At 39.5% G+C, this 22722-nt stretch overlaps 1 protein-coding gene across 6 annotated transcripts in view; it reads right to left on the reverse strand.

Moving 5' to 3' along the window:
• Positions 1 to 22722, reverse strand: part of KLHL3 (kelch like family member 3) — a 256432-nt gene that overhangs the window by 89106 nt on the left and 144604 nt on the right. For all 6 annotated transcript variants that reach the window (XM_019661575.1, XM_019661580.1, XM_019661593.1 and 3 more), the window contains one exon: positions 13371 to 13490. In XM_019661575.1, the coding sequence (XP_019517120.1) occupies positions 13371 to 13490 (120 nt within the window). The remainder of the gene's footprint in view (positions 1 to 13370; positions 13491 to 22722) is intronic.

The raw sequence follows: 22722 nt of genomic DNA on the forward strand, positions 1-22722 counted from the left end.
AGGGAGACCACTTCATGGATGGGGTAGAGGCTTGATCACTGCACTGTACACCTGAAGCTGATGTTGTATAATATTGTATGTCAACTATAATTGAATATATATATAGTCACGGGATGTGGAGTATAGTGTGGGAGTTGAGTAAATGGAATTGTAATAGATATGTATGATATGGGGGTGAGGACTGGGGCGGCAGATTGGGGGAGGGGGGCTGTCAGGTTGAGGGGTAAAAAGTGTAACTATTACACTGTGTTGTACACCTGAAACTAATTTTTTTTTAAAAGGGGGGAAATAAATAAATAAATAAAAAAGAATGCTGTAACTGCCTTTCTACTCATTTGTCACCACACTACACTGTGGACTCAGAAACAGATTGTCTTATTTACTGTTATATGCTAGACACCTGGCTACATGCCTAGCCCATAGTAGGCCCTAAATTTTTACAAAATAAATGAATGAATTTTGAACTAAGATCAATCTACACTCATAGACAGACGAATATTTTGACGGTTTTGGAGAGTGAAAGGGAGCTGCAAGGCCCTGTCGACCCAAGAATTTTCCCTCTACCAGCTTCCAAGTTCTTATCATGCCTAGTATTAATACCTGGTTAACAGTTACTGAGGTGTATGTGCCAGGCACTGGTCTAAGCACTTTCTTACACATATTACTTTATTTAATCCTCTCTACAGCTTTATAAGGTAGGGCTATTGTTATCCCCCAGATTACAAACAAGGAAACTGAGGCCCACAGAAGTTAAGTAACTTTTCCAAGGTCACACAGAAAGGGAGCAGAGGAGATAGGATTTGAATGCAGGCAGCTGAATCCCAAAATCCATGCTCCTAACTTCTATGGTATCCTGTCATCACTGGTCCCTCCTTTAGGCTGAAGCACTACAGGTGGGAGGGAAACAGAGAGGGCACATTTCAACGATGATCCACTGGTAGTGGTTCCTTATAGAACACCATACTGGATTGGGAAGTCTGAGGTCATGAGTGGGTTCCATGTGAGAGTGATGAGATGAAGTTAATGAGTCTGCCATGGATGATAAATGGAAGAGAAGCTAGGTATTTGCCATGTTAAACCACTAGCAACTATTAAGATATTAGTCCAGGGTCATTTATCAGAGAGCAGTAGAATCATCAAGCCTGAGAAGGCTGGAGCTACAAATGCCCTTGGAGATTATCTGGTCTATAAAGCTCAAAGAGGTGGCCCAAAGCTACAGAAGCCCAGTCTTAAATCCTGATAAAGTACCACAATGCCTCATGATTGGCTGACACTTAGAATTATAGGGAAAGAAGGTCAGGAAAGGCTCAGCATATGGCACAATGTATCAGTGAGGGGCCTTCTAGGAAGAGTGAGACCTCTGAGTACCAAAATCTGAGGGTGGAGCCTCACCCTGCAGTGGACAGCACACTCTACACACAAACTCTCTCAGAATAAACCAGCTCAACTGGGAACATAACTGGCTCTGCCCCTAACTGGCTATGAGGACAAATGACCTCACCACAGTTTTCTCATCTTTCTTAGCTACCTTGGGACATACATCATGGGGACCAAATGAGATTGTAGATGCCACCTGAGAACAGACTTGTTTTTAACCTGGACGAAATTTATTGTAAAAATGTAATCCAACATGAATAGACTCATCTTGGACACTTTCACTTCTATTAAAGATTTTAGGGAGAAAGTGAAGTTATCACTGCTATTTAAAAGTACAAGTAATTTTTTTGATAACCAGTATTTTAATGAGGAAAGAGTTGACGCAGATAGGTCAGAAATACTGAGCAAATTTTCAGTGCTAGGTGCTGAACAAGCAAATGTCAGAGAAAGATATCTTTCACAAACGTAGAGAAGCTGACAATTCATGAACAAATGAGAAAGTGATAAGAAGTAATGAGGAATAAAGATGGAGAATGAATGAATTTTGAATGAACTCAGTTTTGAATTAATGAGAGCAGTTCTGACGGGCAGGAAGTGTATCTCAAAGCCAGAGAAACTCTAACCTGGGTAAGTGACCAAGAGAAACTTGCCAAAAAACTCCAGGAAGGCTTGCCCTGGGTGTGGGGAAGCCTGTCTGCACACGGGGGGCCATCTCTGTGGACCCACCCAGCATGGAAAAGGGGAGGGGCAGTTCCGAAACACTGCGTGGCTCACAGGCACTTCTAATTCCATTTACCAGAGGTCCTATCTTGTTTTCAGAGCTATCGCACTACTCCAAAGGACAACCTTGATGAGTGAAAGTAGAGCTATACACTTTGTAATTTCTGGAGAGTTACAGTATAGCTGTTACGAAGGAGCTCAGGCCCCAGAATCAAACTGACCAGTGTTCATGTCTCTTTAGTTTCAGAATTTAGATGTGTTGCAACCAAGACAATGAATGGTGCTAATAGGAACATTCAGTAAATGTTAACTTACTTCTTTTCTTCATTTTTCTACAAAATACTTCATTTAAAATTAGAGGTTAAGTTTTTGACATGTTAAGTTTGAGCTGCAGGGTTAGCCACTAGGTAAGCGAATACATAAGTCTGGAGTTCAGAAGTGAGAGATGGTTAAGAGGCTGGAAGGAGAGGAAGAACCAGCAAAAAAGATGAGATAAGAGAAAAACCAAAAGAGTGTAGTTTCCAAGAAGCCAAGTGAAGATAGGGCTTCAAGGAGGAAGGAATGTTCAACTGTATCAAATAGTGCCTATAAGTAAGATAAGATTAGGGTGGCTAGATAGGTCAATTATGCAAGAAAATAAAATAAAAGGCATCCAAATTGGAAAAAAATAAATAAAACTATTTCTATTCTCAAATGACATAATCTTGTATATAGAAAATCCTAAGAAATTCACTAAGAACTATTAGAACAAATAAATGAACTCAAGAAGGTTGCAGAATGCAAGATTAATATACAAAAATCAATTGTATTTCTACACTCTTGCAATGAACAATCCAAAATGATATTAAGAAAAATTCCATTTACAATAGCATCAAAAGGAATAAAATACTTATGAATAAATTTAACCCAAAAAAGTACAAAACCTGTAAAACACAGTTGAAAGAAATTAAAGAAGACCTAAATGAATGAAAAGACCTCCAGTTTTCATGGATTGAAAGATTTAATAGTTATGATGGCAATACTCCCCCAAATTATTCTACAGACTCATCACAATTTCTATCAAAATCCCAGCTGGCATCCTCGCAGAAATTGACAAGTTGAACCTAAATTTCATATGAAAATGCAAGAGGCCTAGGATGGCCAAAACAATCTTGAAAAAGAACTAAATTGAAGGACTCACACTTCCCAATTTCAAAATTTACTAGAAAGCTAAAGACAGTGTAGTACTAGCCTAAGGATAGGTGTGCGTGTGTGTGTGTGTGTGTGTGTGTGTGTGTGTGTGTGTATAAAACAATCAATAGAATAAAATCATAAGATCAGAAACAGACACCCACATTTACAGTAAACTGATTTTTGACAAGGGTGCCAAGACCATTCAACTGGGAAAGAATAGTCTTTTAAACAAATGATGCCAGATAACCACATGCAAAAAAATCAAAGTTGAACCCCTACCTCACATCACATACAAAAATTAATTCATAATGGATCAAAGACCTAAATTTTAGAGCTAAAATTATAAAACTCTTAGAAGAGAACATAGAGAAACCTGAATTAGGCAATGGTTTGTTAGATAATGACACCAAAACCACAAAGCAAAAAAAAAAAAAAGAAAGAAAGAAAGAAAGAAACAGATAAATTTGACATCAAAATTTACAACTTTCGTGCTTCAAAGGACACAATTAAGACATCAGGAAAGTGAAAAAATCCACAGAATGAAAGAAAAATTTTACAAATCATATATCTGATAACAGGTTTGTATATAGAATACATAAAGAATTTGAATACTGGGGCAGCTGGTTAGCTCAGGTGGTTAGAGCACAGTGCTCACAACACCAAGGTTGTCGGTTCAATTCCCACATGGGCCACTGTGAGCTGCACCCTCCACAACTAGATTGAAACAACTACTTGATCTGGAGCTGATGGGTCCTGGAAAAACACACTGTTCCCCAATAATCCCCAATAAAAAATATTTTTAAAAAAAGAATTTGAATCCTTACGACTCAATAATAAGTAGACATATAATACAATTTTTAAATGGCAAAGGATCTAAATAGACAGTCCTACATATTAGATATAGAAATGGCCAACGATCACAGGAAAAGATGCTCAACGTTAGTCATCAGAGAAATATAAATAAAAACCACAGTGAGATACCACCTCACACATACTAGGATGGCTGTAATCAAAAACACAAAAAATAACAAGCATTGGCGAGGATATGGAGAAATCGGAACTTTCATACACTGCTGAAAGAAATGTAAAATGGTGTAACTGCTTTGGAAAACAGTCTGACAGTTTCTCAAAAGGTTATACATAGAGTTATTATATGACCCAGGAATCCCACTCCTAGGTACATACACAAGAGAAATGAAAACATATATCTACACAAACACTTGTACATATACTTTTATGGCAGCATTATTCGTAATACCCATAAGCCAAATGTGGTATATCCACACAATGAAATATTATTCAGCAATAAAAAGAAATAAAATACTAAGACATAATGCAATATATAGATGATGTATTATAGAACTATACACTTAAAATCTATGTACTTTTACTAACCAATGTCACCCCAATAAATTTAATTTAAAAAATACTAAGATCTGGTACAACATGGATGAACTTTGAAAACATTATGCTACATGAAAGAAGCCAGTCACCAAAGACCACATATTGTATGATTCCAAAATAGGTAAATCTATAGAAACTGAAAGTAGATTAGTGGTTGCCTATGGCTGAGGGGAAGAAGGGATACAGAAAATAGGGAGGTTACTGCTAAAGTATACAGGATTTTATGGAGAGTGACGAAAGTGTTCTAAAATTAATTGTTGGTTGCATGACTGTGATTAAAAGCCATTAAACTGTATACTTTTAATGGGTGAATTGTATGGCATATGGATTATATCTTGATAAAACTGTTACCCAAAAAAAAGGAAAGAAAAAGAAACCAATGTGCTTAAATGGTTATTCCAAGTAAGAAAGCATAGTGGCAGACTATCAAAAAAAAGAAGATGAGGACAGAGAACTGTTTGCAATGGTGAAATGAGAGGTTAAAACTGTCAAGGTGACCTAGAAAAGGCTGTCTCTCCTTTTCAGGCCTGGTCAGGGTGTGCTATTCCAACAAGAACCACATCCCCACTTGCTGGCTGGCTGGTCAGGAGCCAAAGAGCTAATGGGCTCTGCTGCCCAGCAGCAGCTGTTGGTCTGACCAGAACAGAGCTATAGAGAGCAAAAGGAGGAGGAAGGCCAGGGAGTCACCATGCCAACAGCCCATTCTGTACCGTGGAAGTAAAAAGAATAGGAAACTCATGAATTGTGTGATTCATAAATTGCAAAGATCATGTGAGCTTGAACAAAAATAGCTTAAAATTGAGGGAGGGGAATGTGAAAACAATGCAAGAAATAACCCAGGTCCCTGGAATACATCATGTAACATTTCAGTAGCTTAATCCCTGGATGGCAAGATGCTTTACCCACGCCTTCATCAAAACAAAGTGTGCCTCTCTCCAGTTCCCACTAAACTCACCCAGATCAATAAAGGGTCTATTCAGGCCCCCTGTCTTACCCATTCCACTCTAGTTTTAAAAATTAGCCACTTAAATGCCTTAGAATGTGATGGAACACCACTCAAATGCAAGCTTCACTGAGGGCAACACTTTAATTCACTTATCTACTGCCATATTCCTGCAGCTGAGCACCGTGCTTAGCAAATCATGGTCATCAGAATACTAGCTAACACTTACAGCATGTTCACTATATGCCAGAGCCGTAGAACAATATGTAAGGAATAGGCGTTGTTGTTATTACGCTACATGCAGTTGAAATTGGCCATACCTCTTCCAAGAATTAATTCTATGCTAATAATCATGAATGTGCACGAGTGTTCAACAACAGTAATACTCATATATGTGCCATCATGTTCTAAGCACTTTACTTATTAATCCCCCTAACAAGCCAACAAGACTGGAACTATTATTAACCTCATTTTATGGTTGACAACAGTGAGGTCAGGGAGTTTAATTAACTGGTCCAGGGTCTCACAGCTAGTTAAGTATTGGAGCCAAGATTGGAAACCAGGCTTCCCATCTGTGCCTGTAGCCACTACGTGATACTACTCCAAACATAACCACTGTAGGTGTTATTTATAAGTGGGGTTGAAAAATCTAGACATCCAACAACAGGGAACCATTTAAAAAAAATAAACCAAAGATAGAATATCATTCATCCACCAAAAATAACTTTGTAACAGTTAGTGACATAGAAAAACGTGTTCAATATAGCAGTAAGAGAAAAAAATCCGGTTGAGATATATGTTTTAAAGAAAAGAAAGCTATTCTCCAAAATGTTGACAATGGTTACCACTGCATATTAAAATTATAGATGACTTTTTGCTCACCTCTATTTTCTAAATGTTCTATGATATATTCCTTTTTCAAAAAATAATTAAAATTTTTTAATTAAAAAAAATTTTTTTAAATGAAAGAGAAACCCATGCCTAAACTTGAACCAAAATTTCCCCAGCCAAAACATATACAAACTGTGGTTCATTTGAAAAAAACAAGATTGTGATGGTTAATTTTATGCATCAACCTGGCTGGCTAAGGGATACCCAGAGAGCTGGTAAAACATTACTTCTGAGGGTTTGTGTGGAAGTTTCTCCAGAAAAGATAAGCATTTGAACTGGTAGACTGAGAAAACAAGATCACCACTGCAGGTGGCCATCATCCAATCCACACAGGCCTGAAGAGAACAAAAAGGCAGTAGAATTCTCTCTTTCTCTTCTTGAGCTAGGCTGTTCCATCTTCTCCAGACCTCAGACATCAGAGCTACTGGTTCCCAGGCTTTGGACTGCAGGATTTACACCAGTGGCTTGTTCCTCAGGCCTTTAGACTTGGACTGAATTATGAGTATACTACTGGCTTTCCTGATTCTCCAGCTTGCAAACAGCAGGTTATGGAAATTCTCGGCCTCCATAACCATGTAAGCCAATTCCTATAATAAATATCTCTCTATCCCTCTCTCATAGATATAGATATAGATATATAGATATATACAGTAAAACCTTGGATTGTGAGTAACGTGGTTTGTGAGTGTTCTGGAAGACTAACAAACATTTCTAATACATTTTAATGTGGTAAACGAGCAATGTCTTGTAATACGAGTAGTTTGTTTCCAGAATGAATTATGCTCACAAACCAAGGTATTACTGTATACATATACACAGTAAGATTGTGTGTATACATATAATATATATACACTATATAATATATACACATACACACACACACACACACACACACAAAACCTTATTGGTTCTGTTTTTCTGGAAAACCCTGACGAATACAAAGATTATTCACTTAAAATTTAGCAAAGAACCAGTGTTTTCCAAAATAAGTTTCACAAAACAGTCTGTCTATACATAACCAAAAAGGGTTCTAGTCAAATATGTGTGGGAAATCCTCAGTTAGACAAGTTGACTGTAGGACTTCTCAGAGACTTTAATATTCCTACATGCACCATGAATCTCAGGGTGAGATACAGCAGTTTTATACAGCATTTTGCAAACTCATTTGGGTCCAGAGCTCTTTTTTCCCACAGAGCATCTTGAGGAAATGTTCCTCAGAACAGACTGGCAAGTGCTGATTTATACAAAGGAGAAGAAGCCGGACTGTTGGAAGAGGTTAAAAACAAGTCAAGACTTTGGGGGAATGATGCAAAAATGTGGTTAAGTTGCAAAAGAAGCAATTAAGGATGTACCAGGATGACTTTGTTTTTTAAGTTATTTAAGAAAAAGAAAAGATGCTAGTAAAGGAAAATGGAGTTGGAGGAATTCTGTGTGCACATCTACTCCCCGAACTCTCCCTTTCAGCAGTTACTGGATTTGGCTACACCCGGCAAAATAAGGTCTTGTGAGAGAACTGGAGTCTTTTTTTTTTCTATTTTATTGATATAATTGATATATAACACCGTATAAGTTTAAGAAATATAATGTAATGATTTGATATACACATATTGTGAAATGATTACCACAGTAAGGTTAGTTAACACATCTATCATCTCATACAGTTACCACTTATTTTTTATGGTAAGAACATTTAAGATCTACTCTCAGGGTGACCAGTTAGCTCAGTTGGTTAGAGTGTGGTGCTGATAACACCAAGGTTGCTGGTTCGATTCTCCACATGGGCCACAGCGAGCAGCTCCCTCCCTCCCTAAAAGAGTCAACTATGCCATTGTAGCATGAAAGCAGTGTAAGCAATGTGTAACCAATGACCATGGCTGTTCCCCAATAAAAAATAAAATAAAATAAATAAATAAATAAATAATATATATATGTATGTATATATGTATGTATAAAGATCTATTCTCTAAGCAACTTTCAAGTATACAATACAGTACTGCTTATTACAGTCACCATGTCATACATAAGATCCCCAGAACTTATTCATCTTATAACTGGAAGTTTGTACCCACTGACCAAGATGTCCCCATATCCCACACCACCCGCCACCCCCAGCCCGACAACCACCAATGTACTCTCTGCTTCTACGAGTTCAGCTTGTTTAGATTCCACATACACGTGAGGTCATACAGTATTTGTCTTTCTCTGTCTGGCTTATTTCAGTTAGCATAATGCCCCAAGGTTCATCCATGTTGTTGCAAATGGCAGAATTCCTTCTTTTTTTCTTTTCCTTTGGATATATACCCAGAAATAGTATTGTCAGATTATATGGAAGTTAAATTTTTAATTTTTTAGAAACTTCCATATGGCTTTCCATAGTGGCTGCACCAATTTACATTCCCACCAACAGTGCACAAGGATTCCCTTTTCTCCACATCCTTGCCAGCATTTCATCTTTTTAAAATTTTTTTAATTTTTCAATTACAGTTAGCATTCAATATTATATTAGTTTCAGGTATACAGCAGAGTGGTTATACATTTATATAACTTATAAAGTGATTTCCCCAATATATCTTACCTTTTTTATAATAACTATTCTAACAAATATGAGGTGATATCTCATTGTGGTTTTCATTTGTACTTCCTTGATGATTAGTGATGTTGAGCCCCTTTTCACGTATCTATTGGCCACTTGGATGTCTTCTTTGGAAAAATGTCTATTCAGGTCCTTGGCCCAGTTTATAATCATATTATTTAGGGGTTTTTGTTTTGTTTTGTTTTTTTGCTATCGAATTGCATGAGTTTCTTATATACAGAGGGTGCCAAAAAAATGTATACATTTTAGATAACATCTCTTAAAATGTGTTAACTTTTTTTGGCACCCCTGGTATTTTGGATATTAATCAGATATGTGGTTTGCCAATATTTTCTCCCATTCCATAGGTTGCCTTTTCATTTTGTTGATGGTTTCCTTGGCTGTGCAGAAGCTTTTTAGTTTGATGTAGTCCCGTTGTTTATTTTTGCTTTTGTTGCTTTTATGTTTTTGGTGTCATATCCAAAAAATCATCGCCAAGACCAATGACAAGGAGCTTTTTCTCTGTTTTCTTCTAGGAGTTTTATGGTTTTAGGTCTTAATACTTAAGTCTCTAATCCATTTTGAGTTAATTTTTGTGAGTGGGGCCCAATTTCACTCATTTGACTGTCCTGTTTACTGAAGAGATTGTCCTTTCCTTATTGAGTATTCTTGACTCCTTTGTCAAATATCTGTTGACCATACTAGCATGAGTTTATTTCTGGGCTCTCAATTCTGTTTCATTGGTCTATGTGTCTCTACTATAATGTTCTGATTACTGTAACAGTGTAATATAGTTAAAATCAAGCTTTGCTCTTCTTTTACAAAACTGTTTTGGCTATTCAGGGTCTTTTGTGGTTCCATACACATTTTAGGATTGTTTTTTCAATCTGTGTGGAAAATGCCATTGGAATTTTGGTAAGGAATACACTGAATCTATAGATGGCTGTGGGTAGTATAGACATTTTAACAATACTAATTCTTCCGATCCACAAACAGAACATCTTTCCATTTATGTGTGTTTTCTTCAATTGCTTTCATCAATGTTCTTATAGTTTTCAGTGTACAGATCGTTTACCCCCTTGGTTAAATTTATTCCTAAGTATAGTTCTGGAGACCAGAAGTCAAAACAAAAACAGCAAAAGAAAATTTATTTTATTGTTTTTGATGCTATTATAAATATTTTTCTTTATTTCTCTTTCAAATAAACTGTTATTAATGAATAGAAATGCAGCTGACTTTTGTATGTTGATTTTGTACCCTTAACTTTACCAAATTTGTTTATTAGTTCTAAAAGTTTAGGGGTAGAGTTTTCTATTTTTTATATTCAGGTCATGTCATCTGCAAACAGAGACATTTTTACTTCTTCCTTTCTGATTTGGATGGCTTTTATTTCTTTTTCTTGCCTAATTGCTCTGGCTAGGACTTCCAGTACTACTCCCTTGTCTTGTTCCTGACCTTAGAGGAAAAATTTTCAACCTTTCACCACTGAGTATAATGTTAGTTGTGGATTAGTCATATATGGCTTTTATTATATTGAGGCATGTTCCTTCCATTTCCAATTAGTTGGGATTTTCTATCATGAAAGGATGTTGAATTTGTCTAGCACTTTTCCTGCATCCATTGAGAGGATCCTATAATTTTCATCCTTCATTCTATATATGTGGTGTATCACATTTATTGATTTGCATATTTTGAACCATCCTTGCATCCCAGGGACAAATCCCACTTGATCGTTATATATTATCTTTTTAATGTGCTACTGAATTCAGTTTGCAAGTATTTTGTTAAGAATTTTTGTATCACTATTCATCAAGGATATGGGCCTGTAGTTTTCTTTTCTTGTGGTGCCCTTATCTGGCTTTGGTATCAGGGTAATGCTGGCCTTGTTAAAATGAGTTTGGGAATGTTCCCTCTTCTTCAAGTTTTTGGAAGAGTTTGAGGAGGATTAGCATTAATTCTTCTTTGAATGTTTGGTAGAATTCACCAGTGAAATCATCTGCTCATGGGCTTTTCTTTTTTGGGAGATTTTTTATTACTAATTCAATCTCCTTAATCATTGTTCTGTTCAGATTTTCTACTTCTTCTTGATTCAGTCTTAAAAGGCTGTATTTCAAGAATGTATCTATTTCTTCTAGGTTATCCAATTTTTTGGCATATAATTGTTCATAATGGCCTCTTATGGTCATCTGTATTTCTGTGGCACCAGTTGTAAAGTCTCCTCTTTCATCTATAATTTTGAGTCCTCTCTATTTTCCTGGTTAATTTAGCTACAGGTTTGTCTATTTTGTTTCTGTTTTCAAAAAACTAACTCTTAGTTTCATTGATTTTTTTCCTATTGTCTTTATAGTCTCTATTTCATTTATCTCTGCTCTAATCCTTATTATTTCCTTCCTTCTAACTTTAGGCTTAGTTTGTTCTTATTTTTCTAATTCCATGAGGTGTAAAGTTAGGTTGTTTATTTGGAAACCTGGAGTCTTAAATCAGACACAAGGTACTGTGTTTCCCTGAAAATAAGACCTAACCAGAAAATAAGCCCTAGCATGATTTTTCAGGATGCTTGTAATATAAGCCCTACCCCAAAATAAGCCCCAGTTAAGGTCGTCAGCCAGGCATGACTGTATTTGAATAAATGCAGATTTTTGTACAGGAATAAACGAATAAAATACATCTTTTGGAGCAAAAATTAATATAAGACCTGGTCTTATTTTCGGGGAAACACAGTACAAGCCATACTCAAGGGAACTACGTGGAGAACTTCAATAGTGTGTAGGGAACACAACACAAATTCTTTAGTGACAAGAGAACCATATTCATAGGCATGAACATCAGCACTGCACACTGCCTAAGACAACTATGGACACAGCTTCCAGGAAATCTAGCAGGAGGCCTAATAAAAATTGAGCAGTAGGGCATAAAACAAATTTAATTTAACTTGGTTTCATGCCAAACACTGAGCCCTGCAGAAAGTAGAAATGAAGAAACAAACATAAAGTCAGATAGAACTTTTGTATAAAGTAGTTCAACCACCTACTCAACAAACACGTCTTCAGCTATATATGCTTTTGCTCCTGCCATTTCCTCTGTCGGAAAGACTTCCCCCTAACCTCACCACTTTTCATTTCTTTAACTCTTACTTGTCCTTCAAAATTCAGCTTAAGCATCATCCCCTTTAGGAAGTGTTCGCCAAAGCTGCAGTTGGAATACTTGCTTCCACAGCACCCTTTAAGAAACAAGTAATTACTGTACACCTATCAAGTGGCAGGTACTTGGTGTATTCCTCCTTCATAAAACACCTTTTTTTTACTGTAGAAAATCATTTTTGTTGACCTATTTACATTTTTTATCTTGTACCCCCACTCACCCATCCCAGAACCTAGCCAGTGCCTCTGTGCATCTTTGGTGAATGACTCAAAGTTCCTAGGAAGTACCAGGTGCTAGAGATCAAATGATTCAGAAGTTGCCCCTGCCCTCAGGGAACTCATGAGCTACAGAGAAAAGAAGAGATAAACAATAATATCAGGTTGTCGGGAAAGTCATGACATATTTTTTTCTATGTTTATCGTTGCAAAAACGCGTCATGACTTTTCCAACAACCCAGTAGCTCAGAGTAGGATGAAGTGTACAGTAAATAAGGAAAAGGAAGCTTCTGAGCTCTCTGGAGAGGAAAAGACTGTGTCAGCACAGCCTGTGCACAGAAAAACTGTTCAGTGCCCTGAACCTGTCTTGCAACAAGTTCATCAAACATGCACACTGGCCTTACAAATAGCCTGCACACACGTCACCATTGAGCTCAGGGAGGATGAGTACATTTGCATTTTCTTTCTTTCTTTATAGAATTAAATTGCATTTTAGAAGTTCAGTATTCTTCCATTCATGCAGCTGTCTTGACAAGCTAGGTTCAGACCAAGAACTGAGAGGGAGGGCAAAAAAAAAACACGCATAGCAGCCACAATCTTTAATCTGCAATTGTGTGTAGGTGCTGCAATCATTATATTATTGGACTTCAAGCAGCTAGTACTGTCAGAAATCAAGTTTATGAACAGAACTTCTGTAACCATAAGGGAATTTTCCCCTGTGATTAAGCACTAAAATGATAGGTGTTAAATACAAAGGGAAGAGGGATTTCTGCAAGATATTCTGTCTCGATCAGATTGAAAGGGGAAGCCAAGTGACTGTCTGGAAGTGGGCGGGGAAGAGTCAGAATTCACCAGGAGTCAGAATTCTCAGTCCCTGATGACGCTCACCCTACAAGTTCCTTCCAAAAGAGCATAGGCAAAACAGGAAAAGTACCTCCGCAGTTCATTCATAACCTTGAACGCCTTCCCCATGTGGGCAGGGTTGACAGTGATCGTCTTCTGGTTCTTCTCATCATCCCCAGCCTGTGCCGGGGGCTGGGAGTTCAGCTTGATACTGTGAACAGAAAGGGAGTGGGAGGGGAAAAAAGAGGATTGCATGTTGGTAAACCCATTCATCCAACTGCCACAAGCCCATACATTTGCCCACCCATCGGGGGCATCTCTGTCAGCCTGTTCTCTTAACCACAGACTCAGCAGAGAAGAAACGCACTGAGTCAGGCATTCTTGCAGGATCTTCCAATGCAAAGTGCATTCCTCGGGGGAGAAGCCAGGTCCTAGCTCAGCGTTTCCCACCAAGCACTTTTGTGACTTTGTGTGAGGTCCTTACCGTCCATTTCTCCATCCCCTAAAGGGATAGGGGAGGCTAAGCACTACGCCACTCAATTCACAGGGATGTTTGTTCATTCAACAAACACCTAATGGAGGCTACTAAGCACCAGGCACTGTATTTAAACTTAAGGGGAACACAATGATAAACAAGGTACAGACCCCACTCTCACAAAGCTTAGAATTCAGTTGAGAAGAAAGTAAACATTTAACCATCATATCTTAAGTACATGGTTTGATAGGAGTTACAGAAGCACCAAGGACGGGCAACTATCCCAGTGCTGGCGCTTTTAGGGAAAACTTCTGAGGAAGAGTAGATCATCAGCCCTGTAAAAAGGAAGATGGAGAGTATTCTAGCAGAGGAAACAGTATGAACCAAGCCCTGGAGAGTCAAATGTGTCACAAGTACTGAAGTTCAGTAAAGCTAGAGAAGAGTATCAAGAGACAAGGGTAAAAGACTGAACTGTCTCGTAAGTGTCATATAAGCAAATCTAAGGAGTTTGGATTCCATTCTGAAGCCATCAAAGGATTATAAGCAGAGAAGTGGGACAGGAAGCAGGTGAACACATTTGTGCTTTAGAAAGATCACAATGACTACAGAGAACGGTGGCACAGAAGTGAAAGCTTTGGGGAAACCATAATCCCATAAAAAGACAAGAGGCTGTAATTTGTTATGAAAAGAAAGTCTAGCTGTGTGAGCTAAATGAGCAGGTGGTAACTAGCAAGAGTCATTCATAATCTCAAAACCCTCTGTGCTGAAGGCAAAACATCCAAGTCCTTATGGGACGCCATCTAGATGCCCAACTACTCCTGAGCAACATGCCTCAATTTTATGGGGGGTGGGAAAGAAAAAAAATCAAAATGAGCAAGGAAGAAACTATCCAGCTTCATAGTCATCAAGTGGAGTTACCTCTGTTTGGACCAGGCTATGCTCTGCTTTGCTAGAAGGAAAACAGAACCTTCTCCACTTGTGTAGATTTGGGGACCCACAGTTCACTCCAACTCTAAGACAATGAGAGTAGTTTCCTTTGCCTTTCCCTCTGTCCACAGCCCTCTGTCCATGCTACCACTTAGCCTTGCAAACTGGCTTAAGAAAGGGGCTGCTGTGGCTAAGAGAATGTTCCAGGGACCTAAGAGTCTCAAGAGATTGCACGCTGGGATTTGTAAATTTCAAATACAGTCAAGCATGCCAGACCCACAGCTCATCTGACCATGACAGGCTCCTCCGCTGGCTTCCTTCCACACCTTCAGTTCAGCATACAAACGTAAGCTACAGAAATTTGAACTTTGGGACTGTTTGGATTCCAAGTGCAAAGAAGTTAGATGAGCACAGAACAAAAAATATACAGAGATGCACAAAGGCAGACGATTAGAGTCAGGTGTTTAAAGAGGTAAAGAAACCCTTGAAACAGAAAACGTGGGAAGGAGGAATACCCAGTAAAGATGAAAAACATCATGGAAGAAATCCCACAGGCATCATTTCTTTATAGTTAGCGTCCTTTCCTGCTCCAAGGCTAGAAAGATATGGATTTCTATATTCTACTAAATGCTTAACATTTTTGCTTTTGATATTTAAGTCCTTCTTTTATCGGACATTGACTTTTATGTCACAATGTGAAACAGGGGTCTAATTTTTTCCCATAAATTCCACTTATTGAATACTTCCTATTTTCCCCATTCACCTGTCACGCCACCGTAGGTCCCATGTCAACGTTCCAAATATACAGGGATCTAGTTCTGGACTCTCTAACCTATTACTTTGCTCAGTTTATCTCTCTCTGTCCCAGTAACACACGTCTGTAGCTTCATAACAAGGCCTGATATCTGAGAGGGCAAGTCCCATTCCTATTATTATGCTTCAGAGGTGTCGTGACTGTCCCAGTCTCTTCACTCTGTCATACAAATTTTTAATATCAGCTTGTCAAAGTTTCATGAAAGACTCTCATGGGATTTTGACAGAAACTGCACTGAATTTATAGATCAATTTGGAGAGAACTGACATCGTTCTGATATTATGTTTTTCCTATCCATGAACATGAAATATCTCTCCATTTACTTGGGTCCTCTATAATGTCACTCAAACTTTTGTGTTTTTCCATATGAGGACCTTACTCATGTTTAAATTTTAATTCTTAAATTTTAAATTAAATTTTATTCTTAAGTGCTTTATGGTTTTTGTTGCTCTTTTATAATAGCAATGATGTCTTTTTTTAATTATATTTTCTGATTATGTTTTATAAAATGCAATTGATTTGTGCAAAATGATCTTAGATCCAACCACCTTACCAAATGTTTCCCATTATTTCTATTTGCCTGAAGATCAAATTAGGTGTTCTATGTAAACAATTGTTTTACCAGTATAATGCCCGGGTTTTTTTTCCCTTCTTTCCATTCTTAGGGCTCTAATTTCTTTTTTGAAAGAAATTCTGTACTGGCTAGGATGACCACACAATGCTGAACAGAAAGTGTGCTAATGAATACTCATATTCTTGTCATCTTCCTGATTTTAAAGGTATTTCTAATGTTTCCCCATTGTGTATGTTTGCTGAAGGATTTTTGTAGATGCCCTTAATCAAATTGAGAACATTCCCTTGTATAGTATTGTTTTTTTAATCATAAAATTATACTGGATTTTATCAAATGTTTTTGTGACTCTAATGACATGATCATATGGATTTTCCCTTTATTCTTTTAATGTGGTAAGTGATACTAATACATTTTTCTAATACTAAACCATACTTGCTTTCCTGGGATAAATCTAGAAACTGTAAAACAATGCACAAATATTCATTATAAATGTTGTTTTCAAATTGTAGAGAGACTTAAAAGCCAGGAAGAGAAAATACAATTTGGTATTGATCAGGGAACCATTGAAGGTTTTTAACAGGGAACTAATAAGATTAGAGCTCATAAAAGCCCAGTGGACAGACATTATTAGTCCCATTCACATATATGGAATAGATGTACACCAAACAGACCCATTTTGTAAGCACTGACAACAGTATCCACTGTGACTAGCGACCTGAAAGGCTTGCTCTTCCTTGTGTGTTGCTTTACACTCCCCAGCCTTGCAGAATAGTCAGATAATGATAAATCCCTGTTAATACAATGTTGTGTTTACCAAAAGATCTCAAACACAGATTGCTTATTATCAGAGGATTAAAGTTCAACAAAATGCAATTCACACTAAAGCCTCCCTAAAAGAACAAGGTGATGACCATAGGGCTGGCAAAGGAAAAGACACCTGGCTTCCCCATTCTATCCAGAGTCCTTCCTGCCCTTGATGCAATGGCAAGGTTTAAATCAGAAGGAACCCAAGATCTCTATCTTCCTTTGCTCTGCTTGGCTATGAAGACAGGGGAAATCTGGAGTGGGGTGCCTGACTTCCGGAAGACACCAGCTTCATGGAAACTCACTGACCTTCCAGAGAGCAGGAAGTTAAGGAAAGAAAGAATCTGAGGGCTCAGAGAAGTTAAGAATTTTGTACAAAGTCACACAGATAATAAGTGGCAGCAATGAGATCTGAGCTTAGGTGTCCTTGACTGGAATCAACCCAAGCTATTTTGCAACAGCCTACACCCTTCTGCAATACAGTACATAATACGTGCACATGTAGGCCTCAGCCTAGGATCACATGCTAGGCAGAGCGGTTAGATCCCACCTTTCCCTCCCCTAAACCTTTCTCCCTCCATTCATACCAGATCTTCACTTAGGTATTCCCCAACAGATGGCCAATCCCAATCTCTCAAAGCCCCAACCCTAGTATGCTCAGTTCTTGAACCCAGACAAGGCTGGTGGATTTCCCTCCCCACCTGTAAAACACAGACCACATTGGGGTATAGTCTTCTCTCTTGCCCAAGTTCAAGGTCTAAGACCATGTTTTTCACCCTACCCAGACCCAGCCAAAATCACATTCACACACACACACACACACACACACACACACACACACACACAACCCACACCTCTAGGCAGACTCAGCCACAATATGTTTTCTGCTGAGACGTGTTTATCGGTAAATACTCTAAGCACAAAGTGGTTGATTTCTCCAAGAGCCAAGACTGGCTCCAGCTTCAACCCTTAAGCCTCAGCCCCTATTAAAACCACACCAAGCTTCAAGTACTACCACCCAGCCCAACTGAGGCAATTCAGTCTTCCGGGTTTCATGATCTGGCAAGAGGTATGAAAGCCTACCAAATTCTCTCTTTAGTTGATGTTGATTTATATGTGCCCCTCCCACCAGACCTGAAACTCTGGCTGCTGAACAAAGGAGCCTTCATTGCTCAGACGTCCACAGTTCCAGTGACATTCAAGTTCAGCCATATTTAAGATTCAAATGAGTCACCAATAATAGATGTGGTGAGAAAGTATGGGCCAGCCAGAATCCTTGTTCTTTCCTACAGAATTATACAGAAATGGTTACCCAAGCGATTTCCCACACAGGCTGCAGCAGAATCAGAACACATCTAAGTCAGCTTGGTCAAACCACCAGATATCTGGCCCATAATGTAATTAATTTCACACACTGTCCTGTTATTATTAAATGTACTTATAGGAACCCCCACTGGGGCCATGGTGGACCCACTGCAGTGAGGAATTCCTCTAGCCCAGCAGGTTAAAAGGCCAACAACCCCTTCAACAACCCACAGAAAGAGAGTATTAGAAGTTGGCTCAGACATAGTTTGCATTCTCACTGATGCCATTCGAGAAGTCATACGTGTGAGGGAGTCAAGGCCCACAGACGTAAGAAGATGAACATCGGGTCGGCCGAGTGGAGTGGCACGTTGGTTAAGAACTGGCTTGGGATGCCAGAATGCCCGGGTTCGGATCCCACATATGAGGGCTAGTGACACTGCCCCCTACAGCTAGGATGCTGAACAGCAGCTCGACCTGGAGCTGGGCTGCCGTGGGTCACTGGTGACGGCGTGGGCTGCAGCCTCTGCTGCAGTGGGTTGCCATGGGCTGCCGTGTGTGGCCGGCGGCCAGCGTGAGCAGCCAGCAGCCGCTGTGAGCGGCCATCCAGAGGCTGGCGACTGATCTGCCTCGCCTGGGAAGAGCGCAATGATGGTGCCAACTTGGGCCAGTGGAGCGACGTCCTCCACAACTAGACTGAAGAACAAAACAACAGCAACTTGTCTGTTCCCTTTCCCCTGATTCCCCAATAAAATCTTAAAAAAAAAAAAAAAAAAAAGAAGATGAACATAACTGGCCCTTGCTTCCTGGGCTCTCTGCTTCTCTTTTCCCTTGGCCTAGACCATTACTGTGGCCTCTCCCCCGCTGTTCCCCATTCCTTTTGTTTGTTTGTTTTAATTGAGATATTCGCTTTATTGTGGCAGTCTGGAACTGAACTCACGCTATCTCTGAGGTATGCCTGTACACATGCGATAAAATGACAGAACTATACACACACACTGTGGCAATGTCAATTGCCTGGTTTTGATGTTGTGCTAAATGTTCAGGTTTAACTTCAGAAATGGTCTGTGCTGTTCTTAGAAATTAAAAGAGATCACCAAGTTTACCAAAGACTCATAAGGGCTGGGACTTCACTGGAAGCATAGGCAACTCCATGGGAGACCCTTGTTGGTCCTAATGTCACTGCTTATCAGGGGTGCTCTAGTCATCACATAATACGTCTCTCTACCCCCATCACTGTTTTCTTTTGGTACACATTTGCCCACTCCATGCACTGTCTTCATCCCTTAATCTTCAACCTTCTTTGTTTTAGGTATGTTTTCCGCATTCTTGATGTTCTCCTTCTAAATGCTTCCTGTACACCACTGACAAAGTGATCCTTCTTAAAGGTCACTCTGTTCACATCTTCCAAATTCTCACTGCCCATAGGTCTCTTCAGGGGCCATGAGGGTTGTCAGAGGCTCAGTTATAGCCCTCTGCTTCCATTTGTTCTATATAATAAATAAATATATATATATATGTGTGTGTGTGTGTGTGTGTATTTGTGTGTATATATATATATATGTATATATATATATATATATATATATATATATATATATATATATATATATATATATATATATATGGTGTCCATGTAAGATGTCCTTTCAAAGGACTCTATAGCTAGAAAGCTGAAAAATCATCAGCCTACAGGATAAAGACATGATTCTTGCCTAGTATCCAAGGCCCTCCTTGGCCTGGGCTGAGTATAATGCTAGCCTTACCTTGCACTTGTTTAAATATTTACTAAATACCTATTATATGCGGAGCAGATGAACCATCCACTGAAGACAGATTCCACCTCCCTCTTCCTGTATCATACTCTAAATATCCATTCTTCCAAGGCTAGTTAAGCTTTGCCTCCTCTATGAAACCCTCTGAATCCTTTAGTCCTACGTGATCTCAGCCTTTCCTAAATTCTTACAGTATTTCTGGTCTAGAGCTCAAGTGGCACATAGAATACTGCTCTGTTTGCTTACCTTTTCATGGTACCCATCCTACCACCCACCCCCCTCACACTAGATTCACTATTCCTTGTAGGTGAGGACCATGTGTCCAAGTACTATCTGAATGGCCTAGCCTGCCCAGCATACAGCCATACCCACAGTAGGCCCTCATTACATATTTGGCATCAATGAACTCTGACCTGAAAATCTCTCACTTGTCCTTACCAGTGAGAGTAGAGCAGAGTAGGATAGCCTGCCCAAAACACTGCCTCCAACCCTAACAATTTTTAAAAAACAAAAGTAGGGATGGCCTTCAGAGTTAAACTATGAACCAATACCCATAAGATATTAATTACAGAATTCATAAATAGAAACATATAAGCTCTAAATATTAGGCCTCTTCTCTTGGCACACCACCTCCCATAACCTTTTCTCTGGCCCTCCCCTATCTTCCAAATTCCAGATCCTCCTATCCAATGTCTTGACTCCCCCACTCAGGTTTTGCACAGTAACTCATACTTAACATATCCAAAACTGATGCCCCCACCCTCCCTCAAGCCTACGCTTCTTTCTGTATTTTCTATCTCCAAGGCATAACCAACCCCCCATTCACCTAGCCAAGGCAGAAACTGGGATGTCATCCTTAATGTCTTCTTTCCTCTCTCCTCTCTCACAGCCCTCACAGACAACCATGAGTCCTGTCAATCCCATGTCCTTTAGTATCTCTCCACTCCATTCCCTCTCACAGTCATGCTACCACAACCTCGGTCCAGGCCATCATGATCTCTTGTCTGGGTTACTACGATACCCTCCTGCCAGACTCCAGTGATCTTTACAGAATGTCAGTGTGGGCAAGGCATGTTCTAAGTGAAACTTCTCACTGGTTCCTCACGGCATTCAGAATAAATCTCAGTGATCTAGCCTGGCCCTGCATCATCCCGTCATCGCCCTGAAGACTTTTTGTTATTATGAGAGTCCCAAAATACTTGAAATTGCCTACATACAGGGCTCTTTTGCCCTGTCCCCACCCACTCTCCCATATATCTAGCTCATTCCTACCAGTCCTTCAAGCTTCTTGTTGGAAGTCTTCCCTATCATCTTCCAGCACCCACTAGATTAATTTCCCTTCTTCTGTGTCCCCACGTACTCTGTGCTTCCTTCTGTATAATCATGTAATTGCCTCTTTCTTCTCTGTCTCCCCCACACAGTGTGTGCTGGTAAATGTTTAACAGTTGGTTGCGAGGAAGGGAGCCCTCATCTGTAACATTTGCCAATTTCCGTGGTGTAAATACTCCCACCGTGGCAGTTTTCAAGCTACCAACGCAATGTCTCTGAGTATGTGGAGTTGGGAAGAGCTGTGTAGCCACACATCATTATACCACCATAGAGTATTTCCATTATACAGAGATACAAGAGACAAAATCTAAGAGGCATAAATCATAGTAAAATAATTAGGAAGTGATGAGTGCTGAGTGTTTATTACACTTGTTTTCAATATAATTAATTAGCAAGTTACATCATTTAATTTTAGTAAGGGCTATATTTAAAAACTGATTCACAAAATTCCTGAAATTTTAACGAGCAGTTCTTACAAATGGGTAAATGCTGGCTCCAGCCCACCACTGCCCACCCTAGACTCTGAGCTCTATGAGAACCAGGATGGTGTCTTATTTCCCTCTCTATTAGCCTCTGGCATATGACAGGTGCTCAGTAAATGATTATTGAGTAAATGAATGGACAGGTAAATAAACGAGGTATACCAACTATGTTTCCTCACCTCACTTCACCTTACTAAAATAATTATAGCTTTGTCCTTCTCAACTTCCCCTCACTCCTCCTCCATGGGAGAGGGATTTCTTTCTTAGCCAGTCCAGTTCCCTGTGTTCCCAATAAAGAATCAGGAGGACTGGGGTCAGGGGAAGGCAAGAGAAAGCCAGCATCAACTGGAGAAGAGAGAAGGAAGCAACCAGGGCTGTTGCTTACTGTGTCAGCTCTTAGGCTCTTTCCACTGCGGAGAAAAACTCAGGCAATGGATGGAAAGAAAAGCACACTAGAAAGCACATCGGCAAAGCAGGAGACAGAAAAGCCTCTGAGGAGGCTGACTATGCAGAGTGTTTGGGGCGCTGTCTGATGAGGCGCTCCAGAGCATCCGGGGTATGAGAGGAGAGGAAAGGAAAGGGGAGGCTTAGAAATGCCACTGAGGGTTATGAGCTGCACCGCCTCTAAAGGGCTTCAGGAGATGCAAATAAATTCAGGCAGTATAGGCTGATACTGGACCACATAACAGAGCCCGGGCCCATTATGTGCAAGCTACACATGAGACGGGAGAAAGGCAGTCACCCAAAGAAGGCAAAACTACTCTGAGCTGGAGTAAGACTATGTCAAGTGCATGAAAATCCCTCAACAAAAAAAGTATCTGTTAGAACAGGAAACCAAAAAACAAGAATGGACAGAGGAAGCTCTTGGTCCCACTCATCCCCTACTATCTAGGAAAGAAAATAATGTAATGATCAGACGTAGTCCTTTGGTTCAGCCTCAAGTCAGATCCCTGTTGTGGAG

The sequence above is a fragment of the Hipposideros armiger genome, unplaced genomic scaffold, assembly GCF_001890085.2.
Source record: "Hipposideros armiger isolate ML-2016 unplaced genomic scaffold, ASM189008v1 scaffold_11, whole genome shotgun sequence".
Classification (NCBI taxonomy): domain Eukaryota; kingdom Metazoa; phylum Chordata; class Mammalia; order Chiroptera; family Hipposideridae; genus Hipposideros; species Hipposideros armiger.